The following is a 15,339-nucleotide window of genomic DNA, read 5'->3' on the forward strand; positions in this document are numbered from 1 at the left end:
GCTTCCCACTGCTTCTTCTGTATGACAACACAACTGGCCTGGTCATGGAATAATGGAGCTCTGGTGTGTGTGTGTGTGTGTGTGAGTGTTGTGCATATCATGCATATCATGCTCGCAATTGTATGTGCATTTTTGAATTTTTAGGGAAGCTGTTATTTTGAGAGGTGTCCAAGACTGACAGATTGTGTTTGATTGTGTGACTCTCATGCGGTTTCAGAGATAACGTGTTGGTCGTGCTGTTTCTGAGACGACCGTGTGTTCAACTGGGCGACTGTCGCGCTGTTTCAGAAACGATTGTGTGCTCTTTCAGAGACGACACTTTCTCAGACACGCTGAGTCAGAAGGCAGACAGTGAGGCCAGCAGTGGACACGGAGCAGACGAGAAATGCCCGGGTCGAGACGTGAGCTCCCCGACAGACGGCAGAGTGCCAGAGGCCTACATCAGCAGGTATGCAAGTACTGCAGTTTCCTATGAATGGCATGGCATCAGTTAGCCCAACAGCAGTGTGTTATAGATTCATGGTCCCATACAGTCTATTGTCAGTGCAATATTAAATGCCCTGTGGCCTTTTCTCTTCCCCTGTCTTCCATTCGGTCCTTCTTTCAATGCTCTCTCTCTCTCTCTCTCTCTCTCTCTCTCTCTCTCTCTCTCTCTCTCTCTCTCTCTCTCTCTCTCTCTCTGTGACTTGCTCTTTGCTTCGACACTAAATCATTTATTGCATTTGTCTTTATTTAGATTGCCTGTTCTCTTCCATGAGCATAGATAACGACACACTTCCCTTAGGAAATACAAAAGCTTCCTGCATCGCTCACTGAATGAAATTACAGTTATCAAATCACGTTGTGTACCCTGTCAAAAACAATTACCACGACCAGAATGTTACCCTCTGCTACACAAGCGAAGACAAGTCATTGTTGAGGTACTGAAGAGAAGAACGAAAAGAAATTCAATATTCAATAGGAAACCAACACATTGACATTGCTATATGATTAGGACACACGCTAAAGTAATCTTTTGCCCACTTAAAGACTACGGTAACAGTTGTATGCTACACAGTTTGGTTTAGAGCTGATGTGTGACCTGCTTTTCACGTGCACATGTTCTCGCTGTGGCAGTACGTGTGTGTGTGTGTCCTGCTTTCATATTTGAATACGAACAGGACGCTCCCCTGACAAGCAGTTGTGCCAGCCGAGTATAAAATATCCTGTGTGCTGCTCCCCCTGCTGGTCATTAAGCATGCTTGCATCTTCATGCCTCAAGCTGTCCCCTGCAGTTCTGAAAGCTCTCGTCTCTGAGGCTTTTAACGTTTTGTTAATCACTGCTCATCTCATATCCCTGATTAATATTACTTTTGAATCTACCTCAGTCGTCTAAGGATGAGAAAAGCAGTAGGAACATTCATTAGCTTTAAATCAAGCAGAAACTCATTTAGTGAAAACACAGTACAGCATGAAGAAGTACAAGACACCCCCCCCCCCCCCCCCAAATGATTTCCACAATTAGTGGGAACGTCGTCCCAGAGAAATGAAACGTAATGTCATTCTCCACTTCTTGTTTTTACTCGCTTTGTTTTATCTCATTAGTGTTAGTCAGAGAGAGCCCGAGATCAAAACCATTTGTGCTTCAGCTGAATATGATTTTCTTTATGAAATCACTTCACATAAAGCTGTGTTGGAATTTGCAGTGATGAGTAACAGAAAATAAAAACTACCGTCAGCCCGTAGTCTGTTCATGGCATTGCCGAAAGCAGTAAACTTTGGATGGAATGCGATATTCTGTAAATAGATATAAATATAATGTATAAATACTACCTATATCTATATAATTCTAATCTTTTGTCCTTTTTTGGTGCCTGCGTTCCCCGTCTGTTAGGGTATGATCCTGTCCTGAAGTACATTTGCCACAGGGTCTCTGGCCTGTCTTGTGGTTTGTGGGTATTTTTCCCTCAGCGGTACAGTATAGACATGCAGAAGTCAGTCTGATGCTGTGTCAGGACAAGACTCAGTTAAATATTGTGAAGCTCCTCTGGCTGTCTGGGCACAGACCCCATGCCGTGACAGAGGCCTTATTAGGCATATCTACAGGATGGCCACAGGCTCAACTGCTTATTAACAGGCAGGGAAAGAGCTTAAGGACAGTGTCATACACACTCAGCAGTCATGATTAGTGTGGGGGTGTGTATGTGTGCATATATGTGTGCGTGTGCATGTGTGCGTGTATGAGTGTTTGTATGAGTTTGAGTATGTTTGTGTGTTTGAGAGAGACAGACAGACAGTCATTCTGTGTGTGTGTGTGTATGTGTGTCTCTCTGAATGAAACAGTGTATCAAAGCAAATTTAAAAGGAGGGCACCCAGACTTGTGAGCTGACGCGGTCCTCTAAGGCTGTGAAAAGAAAGAGAAGGTGTTATTTCACCTATGTTATGTAAGATTTGGTACAAGGCCAGTTTGAACGTCATGTGATGTAAACAAACTTATATCACACATGACCTCACTATCTGGCACAGAACTCAGAACCTGCCACTTTGTCTAGTATTCAGTACTCAAGGAACAAAAATAAACTTTGTTTCGTACAGGATGGAAGGCGAAGGATACTCCTTTTTCATTTCTGTACCAGTAATGAGGGTGTCTGCACTCCCTCATCTACACTCAGAGAACAGATATTAAAACGGGCGCTGGACTTATATTATAAAGTTCTTCAGTATAATGTTAGATAACAGTGTTTTTTTTTGTGTGTGTACCTCCCATCTCCCCCTCTTCAGACATGGAAGAAGGAGTGACCCGCCCTCCCGTCGCCCCCCTGGTCGCCCTAGCGATGGACATTGTTTGGTGCACCCCTCGCAGGGTCACGGTCACAGCAACGTCTCGGACATGGGCTCGCCGGTGATGGGCCACTACAGCCCCCGAGAACTCCTGCGAGGGCGGGGCCACGTGCCCACGGACAGCCCAGAATGCCGACGACGGACGGGCCACGGCAGCCTGACCAACATCAGCCGTCACGAGTCCCTCAAGAAGATGGAGAGCCCGCCCATCAGGCGCTCCACGTCGTCGGGCCAGTACACGGGCTTCTCAGAACCCCACGGCAAAACTCTGGACCCGGAGACCATCGCACAGGTCAGCGGAGGAAGAGTGACTGCGGCACTCACGTCATGCGCAGGCCCCGCCCTGTAACATAGTCAGTGACTGCCTCCTGTTACTAATGACGCATTGTCCTCACACACACACACACACACACACATACTGACACGCTGCTCTCTCACACTCCACTGCTCTCGCTCACACATACATGTATACACACACACACACACACACACACAAACTATTGGCCAACCGCCATACCACTCTTAGACACATACCACTCTTTCACACACACTACTGATGCACTGCTTAGCTTAGGCATAAGCACACACTCATGTGCAAAAACAGACAAACACATCACTGATACACTGCTAAAAAAAAAAATTATTCTCTAAAACACAAACTCAGCTGCCATTACACAACCAATGCCCCGCACATGCACGCTGTTTACACACATACTAACATTACACTGTGTCCTCTAAAGAGCTTCTCGCCTGTACCACTGCCCTTGAGTGTTTCCCTGTCAGTGAGTGTCTGCTCTGTCCTGTCCTCTGTGTGTGCTGACATAGTCACTGACCACCTCCAGCCCTGTCTTATCACAGATCACCCGTAAAAACATTGTCTGATTCACGGATTTTGTCTCTGTTTTGTCCGTCTGTCCTTTCGCTGCATGGCGTGTGCCGTCACAAACCCCAAAAACATCTCTACATACAAGAAAGTTTGAATTTTTGTGCATGTTGATGTGTGTTTGGAGAGTTATTTCGTATTCTAAGCCCTGGCTGTCAGGCAGATGGGGAATAATTATGAGGCTTACCAGATTTTAGAGTGTAACGCTTTGTAATTAGGTTCAGTTCTTCTGGGCCTGTCATAGACTTGTTTTGGGTTATCAGAAGAGATAATGGTTTGGAATGACTGATGCTCATGGGAGTCCATCAGCAGCTTACACACAGCACTAATGAGAGGGAGAGTTCACAGTAAGGCCAAATTCACAGAGACTGTCACTTTTACTTTAACGTTTACTGTTCTTTTGCTGTCTACATTTGCTGGTCTCCAATGCGGCTAGACGCGTCAGATGTTTACTTTGAAGCACCCAGACAGGCATTATGGGGATTTTTTAGAATAACTAAACCTTGTGATGTTTTTCTAGAGGTACTTGATGTATTTTCTGCAGTGGATGTGGAGACATTTTTGAGTGGTTAAGCTGGATGCTTTTCCTCCAGTGTATGTGCAGAAGATTTTGAGTAGTTCTGTGTTTGATTTAGCTTTTTCTTCTTCTTCTTCTTTTTCCCCTGTGCTCTGCGTGTATGTGTGTGTGTGTGTGTGTGTATGTGTGTGTGTGTGTGTGTATGTGTGTGTGTGTGTGTGTGTGTGTTTGTGTGTGTGTGTTTGTGTGTGTGTGTGTGTGTGTGTGCGCGTGTGCGCACGCGTGTGCACGTAGGACATCGAGGAGACGATGAACACGGCTCTGAACGAGTTGCGAGAGCTGGAGAGGCAGAGTACGGCCAAGCACGCTCCTGACGTGGTCCTGGACACGCTGGAGCAGATGAAGAACGCCCCGACGCCAGCCAGCTCCACCGAATCCCTGAGCCCCCTGCACGGGGTCGTGCTGCGTCCCACCGGCGCCGAGCCGCACATGCGTCGCAGCACCAGCTCCTCCGCCACCGACGCCATGACCACCTTCAAGCCTGCGGTGGCACCGCGAATGGGAGTCCAGCTAAAGCCTCCCGCCCTCAGGCCTAAGCCGATGGTCATGCCCAAGACCAACACCGCCCAGCCAGCCGCACCTCCGCCGCAAGATCCGCTGGACAAGTCCTGCACCATGTGAACCCTGGGAAAGGACAGGACTGGAGCGTGACTCTCACTCCCAGATGTTTTGGTCCTGGTTCCTAGTGTCAGAGGATAGAACAGAGGATCTCATGACCCTGGATTCATGGCTGCGGAGGTTTCCTAGCTACTCCAGCCTTCTGCCGCCAAACCAGAAGAGCATGGGGGAAGGTGTTTTTTTTTTTTTGGTTGGTTGGTTGGTTTTTTTTTGGAAATAAGTATGTATTCTCAATGTGTATGATATGCTCGTAATTATTATGATCATTAATGAATTGTAAGTAAGACAGCCATGCCTTGAGCATGGATGAAAGGAACATTAAAATGAATTAAAGATAAATGTTTACTTGTTAGAGAGGTTTTTTTTTTTTCTCTCAGTATCTAGATGTGAACTGGCCCCAGGTTAATGGTGAAAACAGAGGGGCTTTTCTTTCTTTCTTTTTTTTCTTTTCTTTTTTTTTTTTTTTTCTTTTTTTTTTAATTCATTACTGTTGTAAGAAAATCAGTTCATGTAGGTCTGAGGTATATTTGCATGGACGTCTAGGTCATCAGTAAATAAGGTTAAACTACGTAGACTCCACTGAAAATAATCATAACATTATCAGTAGATAATGTCAATATTTTAACCAGGTTGTTCGAATACAGAAAGGCAACAAATCACAAAAGGCTTCCTGATTGGTTAGAGACTCTTGTCATTAGTAGTCTGCGGCCAGTCGTGGACTATAAAATGTGAACAATGCAGAGAAAGTAGAACCTGTTTTTTTGGGTTTGTTTTTTTTTTAGTTTTCTGTTAGTTCCGAGATTCTGAGCTGTCTGGTTTATGTGTCATAAAGTGTCTGTCTTCTTAGACTTGAGCAGTAATTTGAAATTCTTTACTTTAGCACAGTGGTCATATGTCTATTGTCATATTGAGACATAGTATTGTCCATGTTGACAAAGATCATGTCCATTCTGAATAGCTGCTCACTATAGAGGCTTTTTGAGGTGCAGTTGCAATTTGTCAAGTGTTACGTTCTGTAAGGTGTAGGATGGCAATACAGGCTTAATAACAAAACCAGAATGGATTCACATAAATCAGCTTTTCGTTTTATTTCCGCTGTTTGATTCGCTACTAATGAGAAAGTTCTGTCCTCGGCAACAAAAAGGATGAACTCACTTAATAAAATTAAAATGCTTAACTAAAGTAACACAAAACAAAACAAACAAACAAACAAAAAAATACAATAGCTCTTATACCCACACACCAAAAGTTGTTTTGTTTTTTTTATTTTTCCTTTGAGAAGAGGTAAAAAGTTTTTAAGAAAGGATAAGGGCATCCATCCAGTCGGAGCGACCGGGAGGGACTGCATCCGGGTGAGATCTAAACACACTGCTATCAGAATGACATGGAGCATACACACAGTTTCACCGTCAGCTCTGCTCTCAGTCACTCAATGCTTGCCTTCTTTCTCTAGTACTAAAGTAATAGCTTACTTTTAGAGCATGAATGACGATCTCTTATTTTTTTGTTGTTATTGTTGTTGTTGTTGTGATATGCAAGCAACTATTTTTTAAAGACTTGACAAAAGACTCGTGGCAATATTTCTGTGGTTTAGCCAAACAAAAGGAATGATGCCGATAGCCATGAACTTACAGACTGTTACTCTATGAACTTTCATGCGTGTTCACATGGCTCATTGTGTTTTTGTGTGTCAATCTCAGTGGCTGAATACAATCTACATACTCTGGTTCAGACCTTAGACAGATACCTGTGTAAAGGATTCCAAATAAACATGCAATGTTTTCTAACTGTGTATCCATTAATACATTTCAGGTACCTTGTAGGCAAATTCAACTCTACCAGTGTACCAGGTATATTCATAAACTATTGAACGTTGTAACTGGTGAAGATTATAGAAATGTACAGTTAAAAAAAAAATGTAAATGAATATGAAACTAGCCAACATACAGGCCCACTAGCCGCGACTGCAATAAGTCACAAATTCAGTGCTCTTTGACTGGTGAGGACATTTCACCGTTCTGCGTCATTTTTGTTAAAGTCCGGAATATTCTTCTCAGAGTTTCACTGTTTGTAACAATGCTAAAAGATTCATGTCCTCTGTTCTCAGCACTGCATTACAGGAGCAAGCTTGGTCCACAGGGGAGTGAAAAGATTCACTTTGTTTTTGAAGAACGGTGTGTGTGAGTGAGAGAGAGAGCGAGAGAGAGAAAGCAAACTCACCTCTACTAAGAAACCATATGATCCACGTCATGTGTATGTCCTTGTGTCCACATGGGTGCCCATCAGTTACATTCTAATGTCAAAAATACTGGTCGAAAGGTAGCAGCGGATTCTGGGTGGAAAGTCTGCTAGCAGTGGAATTTTCATTTCGTAGAAACTTACAGAGGCAGATGCAATATCTGGATTTTCTTTTCCCTCCTTTTAAGAATGCCAGACGTGCAAATAATTAATATGGCACACATTGTCAACAGTACTTTGTATGAATTAAATTGAATATGATCTGACATTGGGATTTGGAACTTTTCATTTCTTCGGCCATAATGATCTGGTATTTGTGTATTTGGTGTGTTCTTACTTTCTTCTTCTTGTTTTGTTGTTGTAAGAGTTCAGTGAACTGAATATAAAAATGGAAGGTGTAATTGAACTGTCTCTCAGTTTAGACTCCTCCCACTCAGACCTGAGAGGATTATTCTTAAAGGCCCATGTACAGAATAGTGGCTCTTTGCCCATTGACTTGATTCTGTCATTGTGTCTGTGTGCATCTGTAATATGCTCTTGTTAAAGTGCCTTTGAAAAAAAAAACTGTTTTAGAGGACCTTCAAACCAAAACAAGTTTGTGCTCTTTGCGTTCACATCTCCCTTTACCCCGAAGTTTTGAGTTGGTCAGAAAGACCATTAAACGATAATTAATACTGTTTCCCATTAACTTTTATGATCGATTAAATAATGAAGATAGTGCTTATTCATTGTGATGTTGCATTTTTATGTATAGAACTGTATATTTGGCATGTAACATCTTAGCAAGTTGTCAAGCCCGTTAGGGCACTATTCATTAGAGTTTCTTTCTAATAAAGGACATAGTTTGATCATTGTGTTCTGGTTTTGCCTTTTATTACCTATAATTATTTTAGCCATCATAAATGTTAGTCTGTCGATGATAACACACTGAAAAAACATAAGCCTTTTTTTATGGATGCGGGACAAGAGCAGTCTGTTCAGCATTTTCACACGAGCACAAAAAAACGGGTTTTTTTTTTTCTCCCCCTTTCTTTTTCTATAGCGCCAGTTTTGTTTTGGGTTTTGTTTGTTTGTTTGTTTTGTTTTGTTTTTTACATCTTAATGAAAATGTAAATGCTAATTGGTGTGGCTTGTAATGCCGAATATGGAGTGTGTTGCGCAGAAGGCACCTATGCAGTCACAAATAATACATACAGATGAAAATAGCACATGATCACATCAGCCTCTTTGACAAGATCTCTCCATGAATGATTCACAAGCACAGAGAACACTATTCCCCGCTGTTCCATCACACTCCACTGGCATGACAGAATGGGAAGAGATCGGGTACTCCGAGGACAAATTAACGTAGTTACCTAAATCTTCTGAAACTCCTAGCAGGTTTCCTTAAGCAGACTGAAATTTCCCCTCTGAGGATAATGTGAAAAAGAGGCAACGTTTGGATGAAATACTCGGTGACAAATGTAGTTTACTTGTGAGCTAATGTTTCAGCTCAATCATACCAGGTGAAATTGGCAAGAAACTAATTACATTTTATCGGTGCTGTCTTAAATCTTATAAGCGCCGACCTATAAGCCTACTTCTTACTGCTTCCATACACTGTCCCGTCTACGACACGTCGTTGATAAAGCTTTTTCGGGACGTTGAAGGGCAGATAGAATTGTGTCATGTTAGATCACCTGTCTTACTGCAGACGTAATATGCCCATGTTGCTGTCCTGTTTTCGATTTTATTGAATTTATCATGTTTATTCTGTGTAATTAGGGGTACTTACCTTTGGGGGGATATATATTAGATGTAGCGAGACACCCGGTGAGCACACTGTGTATTCTCCCGTATAGTAAAACAGTTGAAGTAGGCTATCTGTTTGCTTATTTAGTTTGTGTGTTTGTTGGTACAGTTATGGCAGTTTGTCCGTCACAAACTCAATGAAAGCATTTCTGGGACAGAATGATGTGGGACAGAGCTGTTCCATAGACGAAATAAACACTGGCCACACCACTGTGTCCACTTACACCATGAATGAGGACGGAGAAACAGCGTCACCAAGCGTTTAAGAGTAGAAATGAAACTATGCCATGTTTTACCTGTTTAACCTGTAGGTGCCAGGCATTATGATTATTAGAGTACATGTTTCCTGGTAACCTCTTTCGTGTCAGCAGGACAAAATGTCATCTACGGTTTATAATGTTATTCTCAAAATTATCTGTCAGAATCAGGGAAGTGTAGATTTTAAACAACTTGACCAGAAACTCCGTCAGCACTTTGCTATTGCCAGAGAGATACTTGTTGGGATCCTCCAGCATACTGAAAAGTTTGTCATCGTTGCTGGTAAAGAAGACAGGAAAGATTTACCACTGAGCCCGGATAGTCTCATTATCGCGAAAACATCTCTACGAGTTTGTCTAAAAGTCCCAGATAAAGGTGTTCTGTGTGAAGACTTGCACTTGTGTCGGTATTTTCTGTATGGCAAATGCAAGTTCGGGTGAGTAAACATAAGAAATGTTAGGTTGGTTCGAATTTAACTGTGTCAACGATAAAAGTACCGGGATATCTTGCTGTAGCCACTCATTAACCTGCAGGGTGTGTCAGTTTATATTCGTATTACGTGTTGAGAATAATTTTCTTCTTGTTATTCTTTTAAAGATGATGTAAAGTTGGTTATACGAACATGTATTGATATCGGACATCAAACCTCTTCATGTGTTTCAGTGTCAGATGCAAAAATCCCCATACTTTGGACACTCTTCATAACGCCACTGTTCTTAAAAGAGCAGGCCTTCAGCAACTTCAGGAATCAGAACTGTTTGTGCTACTGCTGCAGAATGACCCCACGCTACTGCCTGAGGTGAACTGGACACATATCCACCACGAAGTCTTTACACTCATGAATGCAGTTTATTCTCAAAACTGAATGGAAATATTTCATATGCTTCACTTTTCATTTTATCAGTGGGTTGTCATGTGGTACAGAGAGCTCCCTGATAATGTGTTTATAACATTGCCTTACTTTTTGATTATGTTTTATTTTGCAATTGACTTTGGTTTGATGTGAAACTAGGTCTGTTCGCATTACAATAAAGGAAGCGGAGAACATGGATCGTGCAAATACAAGGAGAGCTGCAGCAACCTCCACGTCTGTCAGCACTTCTTACAGGACAACTGCAGGTTTGGAGAAACCTGCCGAAGGGCTCACAGATTTGATGCAGGCACCATGAAAATCCTGAACGACAAGGGTTTCACCGATGACAACATTCACGTCTTCCAGAAGATATATAAAAACAAATTCCTGATCGCAAATCAAAGGGAAAGACCGGCCATCAGCAGCGCTGAGTTAGGTAAGAGGCAGCAGTAACCCTGTTGCTGTGAAGATTTGGGGTGATAGGTGCAATTTTTTTTTTTTTTTTGCATTGTTGTTTTAAATATTTCGTCAGTTTGATTTCTCTTTTAAAATCTTTTAGCTCCAGTGAGACCAAGAGAAGATTCACCCGTGGCATCTGGCAGCCCTATCAGTGATGCAGATCGGAATGAAATCTGCCTCTTCTTCATACGCAGAGGATGCAGTTTCAAAGGTGCAATGATTTTAACTGTTTTCTCCTTTTTTTAAAAAAAAAAAAAAAAAAAAAAGCAGATGTTCCACACACTACCATTCACACTGAAGGGCTTTTACCTACCAGACAGCTAAACTAGTAAAACTGTTGCAGACTTGATGATATTTCTTCATATGTTTTTTCTTTTCCAAAAAGAATGTGAGCATGTTTTTTAATGCTAAAATCATAGTTGGAGTCCTTAAATGAACTAGGGTTTTTTCCTTTGTGAGTCGTTAAGAACACATCATGCTTAAGACTGTCTTTGATTAGGTGGAACTTACTCTTCATGTTCCATCTGCCTTATCTAGAGAAATGTGTGCGCGTACACTACCATCTGCCTTATAGATGGCAGGTCTTGGATAAGGATGGTGTGACCTGGAAGGACTTGCCCAATGGAGAGGATATTGAGAAGGCCTTCTGTAACCCAGCCAACGATAGCAGGTAATGAGTTATATCACCAAATGAGATTAAGTTATAAAACCTTTTAGGCTTTATACAGTGTCTGTCCTGGAAGTTTTTTGGGGTTTTTTTTCTTTGTTTTCTTCTGGTTTTTTTTTTTCCTGTTTCTCCCCCTTCCTTTGCTTCACAGATATGGATTCCAGTGAAAACAACATTTCCTATGTGTTTGTGGTTGTTTAAAATAGCGTTTGACTCTCCCAGCTCAGGGAACCAGCCTGTAGACTTCGTGTCAATGACTTGTGGAGGGTTATCAGTACGCCGTCTGTCCACTGCATCCTCTGTGACCAAACCTCCTAACTTCATCCTGACCACTGAGTGGCGCTGGTACTGGAAGAACGACAAGGGAGGATGGACCGAATACGGTCAGGGGGTCAGTGGACTTATTTAAGAATAATTCTTAGTTCATCCCACGAGTATTCCCAAGGGTGGAAAAAGTAAAACTAGAAGCGCTCTCGCTAAAAAAAAAAAAAAAAGTACTCCAAGTAGAGTTAAAGTATCCCTCCTGAAAAATACTTCAGTAAGAGTAAAATAGTCACTCATTTACAGTTTACAAAAACGGTTGTCAGTTTAACTCTACTTAGAGTACTTTTTTTTTTTTTAACAAGAGTACTTCTACTTTTACTTTTTCCACTCCTGAGTATTCTCTACTGGTCTCACACATTCCTGCTCTGTATATCCCAATGTATTGTCTTGTCTTGCAGGAGGATCCTGGCCTGGTATCATCCACCACTTCCCAAACCCTGGAGAATGTTTATCTCGCTGACAACAACAGTGAAATTCCATTTAGCTCAGCAAGCCATAAATACATAATCCGCCTAAAAGGTACCAACATGCGAGTTTTGGCATATACCGAAAAATATATAATGTATGTTTCTAAATTGCTGTGAATGTTTTATTTCAGAGATGTGTCAGAAGAACCTCTTTTATGGAACATCAAGACAGATTCGAAGAAGACCTGTCTTTGTCTCGCCTCAAGAGGTTGAGAAAAGGCTGAAAGGGTAAATATAATAAGCATTTTCTGTGTGATTAAACATTCTTTCAGACATACATTGTTCAAAAGTGTGACAAAGGAAACAATAGAAAAAAAAACTGCCACAGGTATCGCTGCTTCTACAAATGAGTTAAGTCGGTTTTGTAATTTTTAAATTAGTGAATCCTCAGAGACGTCCAGTTCTTCAACAGTGGAAGTTCCTGCACACTGGGACAAAGCAGCACTTCCCAGTTTCTCTTACAAGGTACCCAGTTCACAAACCGAGTGATAATAATTTCTTGTCTTTCACAGTGAAATTGCAGATGACAAAATGAATATGTTGAAATTACATATGCATACATCTTGTATTCATCCGTTTGGACTGTGTTGTTTCTGTCATGTATGTGTGTGAAGGAAGCCTTTGGGGCAACCTTAGTCTAGAGGTTAGAGAACCAGGCTTGTGACCGAAGGGTTGCTGGCTTGATTCCCAGGACCGTGCCCTTTGGCAAGGCAGTCAACCCCAATGCCCCCCGGGCACCAGGAATGCTGCTTGCTGGTGTGTTGGATGGGTTAAATGCAGAGGACGAATTCACTGCTCACAGTGTGTGTGTGTGTGTGTGTATGTGTGTGTGTGTGTGATCACAGAGATTTACATGTACATTTGTCTGCAGCTTGTTCCTCTGTCCGAGACTGAGGCTGAGTTCCAAACCGTGGAGAAGCTTTTTAAAGCGACGATGCCCAAATTCACCATTGTCAGCATCAAGAGGAACCAAAACAGCTCCCTCTGGAGGGTCTTTCAGTGGTATGTCTATCTAAGAGGCCTCGGGCGAGTTACTCCACTGTCACTCACAACAAGGAACCCGTGCTGTGTCATTTGTCAAACAGTGTCGTGTACTTCCTCATTATGGAATGACATGGTAGCAATATAATAAGCAAGTAAACATCTGAAATATTTCAAATTCTCAAGATGTGACATAAACCCTAATTTAACCAGTTTGACCATTTAGACTGTGTCCAGTGTTGTAATAGATGTCTCTGTGGGTTATACTGAAATCTTGGAGTCCTTTCCATGAATGCATATTCTCGTATTTATCCCTTTCTCTAAGGCAAAAAGAGCAGATGAAGGGGAGGAACGGAGGGGGGGAGGTAGACGAGAGACTCTTGTTTCATGGGACGGATCAGGCTTTAGTGGATGCTATCTGTGAGCAGAACTTTGACTGGAGGATCTGCGGAACTCATGGAACGGTTTATGGCAAAGGTGAGAGCGGGGCAATATTCCCATCTCCCATCCCAGGGTGTCCACCCCTCCCAGTCAGAGCTGGGGGGGTCGGGGGTGGGGTGGGGTGGGGCGGGGGGGGTTTGGCTGGTTCCAATCGAAAAATAATTATGCTTGTTAGATTATGATTGTACTTATTAATTGACCACTCAGTCAATCTTAAAACAAACGTATGTTGCGGTCACTTTAAGAATTTTTTTTAAGCTAAAACCTAGATGTCTTAGCCTTGGACTTATGTTTAGTTCAATCATCCGGTTTTTATATAATTCTTATTAATTGTTTTTGGTCTTTTGAACAGGAAGTTATTTTGCCAGAGATGCATCGTATTCTCACCACTATGTTCACACTGACAGCAGCACAAAAACCATGTTTGTCGCTCGGGTCCTCGTTGGTAGGTTTACCAAAGGACAGGGGAGCTTTGTCCGTCCTCCGGCAAAGCCGAATGGCACAGGTCTCTACGACAGCTGCGTGGACAGCATGAGCGATCCAAGTATTTTTGTTATCTTTGAGAAATACCAAATTTATCCAGAGTTCGTCATCGAGTACACGCCGGAAACCTCTCGGTGTCTGATTTCATGATTGCCTTTCATTTTATTTATGCAGTTATGCGTAATATTAGCCTTCAAAGTGCGGTCTGTGGCAACAAGTAAAACACTATTGATTTTTCTTTCATGATGTTTTAATGTTTTTACATGTTCACAGTTTTTTGTTTGTTTGTTTGTTTTTTTTACATCAGATGTAATTGAAGACCATTGTACTGAGGGCCAATCCATTGTTGTTACTTTTTTTGGTCCCTTAAGCCAGTATATCTCAGAGTTTTTTTCTTTCAGAAATGTAAGAATTGAAAATTAATCATTTTAATCAAATTTCCACTTCATGGATCATTTAGATGATGTTTAAATATGCATGTATTTGCCACCTGAATCTTCTTTGATAATTTTGGAGTATATATACTTCTCTGAGCATAAATGGTAGTGGCATTAATTTCACATTGTTCTACTATTTGAATCTAAATAGATAAATCAATAGGTGGATAGTTGGTGAAATTCTTGCATTTATGTTTTGTTTGAAATAATAGCAGTTAAAAATGGCAAGGCCAACTCCAGCTCCCAGAGGCTCCAGAAATTGCAAACCGTGAATCCCAATTGAGTCTCTGCTCTTAAAACGGTTCCTTAACCTCATATACCACTTGGGAGCCTTTAGTGCCCCTTTTACCCAGTATGCTTTGAAGAGCTCAGTCTGCCACTGGTATATACCCTTTAAAATTCAGGACAAATATTAATGTGTAATAACACAGCATCTGAAAATGTATCATGCTGTCACTCTCAGTGAAAAGTTATCACTCTTGATGAAAATGTATTACTTTTAGCAAAAAGTTATCACTATTGATAAAAATATGATGAAAATGTCATGAAAATTAATTGCTCTTGATGAAAACGTATCGCTCTTGATGAAACAGACTAAGCATGCGTCTAAGGTCAGAGGACCAATGAGAGCATCTAATGTCTGTGTGTGTAGAATGTCAGTCCTGTAAAGGTTAGTGAGGTTGACGAGTTTTTACAGGCAAAAAAAAAGTTGTCCATTAAATGGATTTAGGTGTCGTTTGTTGTTCTGCATCTCCTTAACATGAATTAGGATAAAGAAACTGTCATGTATTCATGCTAAAATATTTATAATGTCTGGAGTAACCTAGAAAGCTCCAACAAAGGAGATTTCCGACAGACAGTCTTGACTTTTGCCTGTAGTTATTCAGCTAATCCTGCTTCATAGAGCACCCCCAGGTCCAACTGATGGTCAATGAGAATTTTATGACCACTAGATGGAGACAAAGTGCCAGTCTTGAGGAGCCAAGGTCACTTGCTCCTTGTTAGCAGCTCAGGCAGTGGATTTTGAAGAGGAATTCAAAA

The 15,339-nt window shown here is 41.7% G+C and overlaps 2 protein-coding genes across 3 annotated transcripts in view; both read left to right on the forward strand.

Moving 5' to 3' along the window:
• Positions 1-4,902, forward strand: part of srgap1a (SLIT-ROBO Rho GTPase activating protein 1a) — a 78,980-nt gene extending 74,078 nt beyond the window's left edge. For both annotated transcript variants that reach the window (XM_030789932.1, XM_030789931.1), the window contains exons 20-22: positions 311-448; positions 2,762-3,113; positions 4,516-4,902. In XM_030789932.1, the coding sequence (XP_030645792.1) occupies positions 311-448; positions 2,762-3,113; positions 4,516-4,902 (877 nt within the window). The remainder of the gene's footprint in view (positions 1-310; positions 449-2,761; positions 3,114-4,515) is intronic.
• A 4,403-nt stretch (positions 4,903-9,305) lies between these two features.
• Positions 9,306-14,011, forward strand: LOC115826826 (protein mono-ADP-ribosyltransferase PARP12-like). Its single transcript, XM_030790734.1, has 12 exons — positions 9,306-9,622; positions 9,850-9,985; positions 10,199-10,488; positions 10,609-10,709; positions 11,036-11,168; positions 11,388-11,556; positions 11,888-12,008; positions 12,088-12,184; positions 12,337-12,421; positions 12,828-12,958; positions 13,263-13,414; positions 13,731-14,011. Exons 1-12 carry the CDS (start codon positions 9,306-9,308, stop codon positions 14,009-14,011), a joined length of 2,013 nt encoding a protein of 670 aa, XP_030646594.1.
• Positions 14,012-15,339: the final 1,328 nt, after the last annotated feature.

Source organism: Chanos chanos, chromosome 13 (genome assembly GCF_902362185.1).
Source record: "Chanos chanos chromosome 13, fChaCha1.1, whole genome shotgun sequence".
Classification (NCBI taxonomy): Eukaryota; Metazoa; Chordata; class Actinopteri; order Gonorynchiformes; family Chanidae; genus Chanos; species Chanos chanos.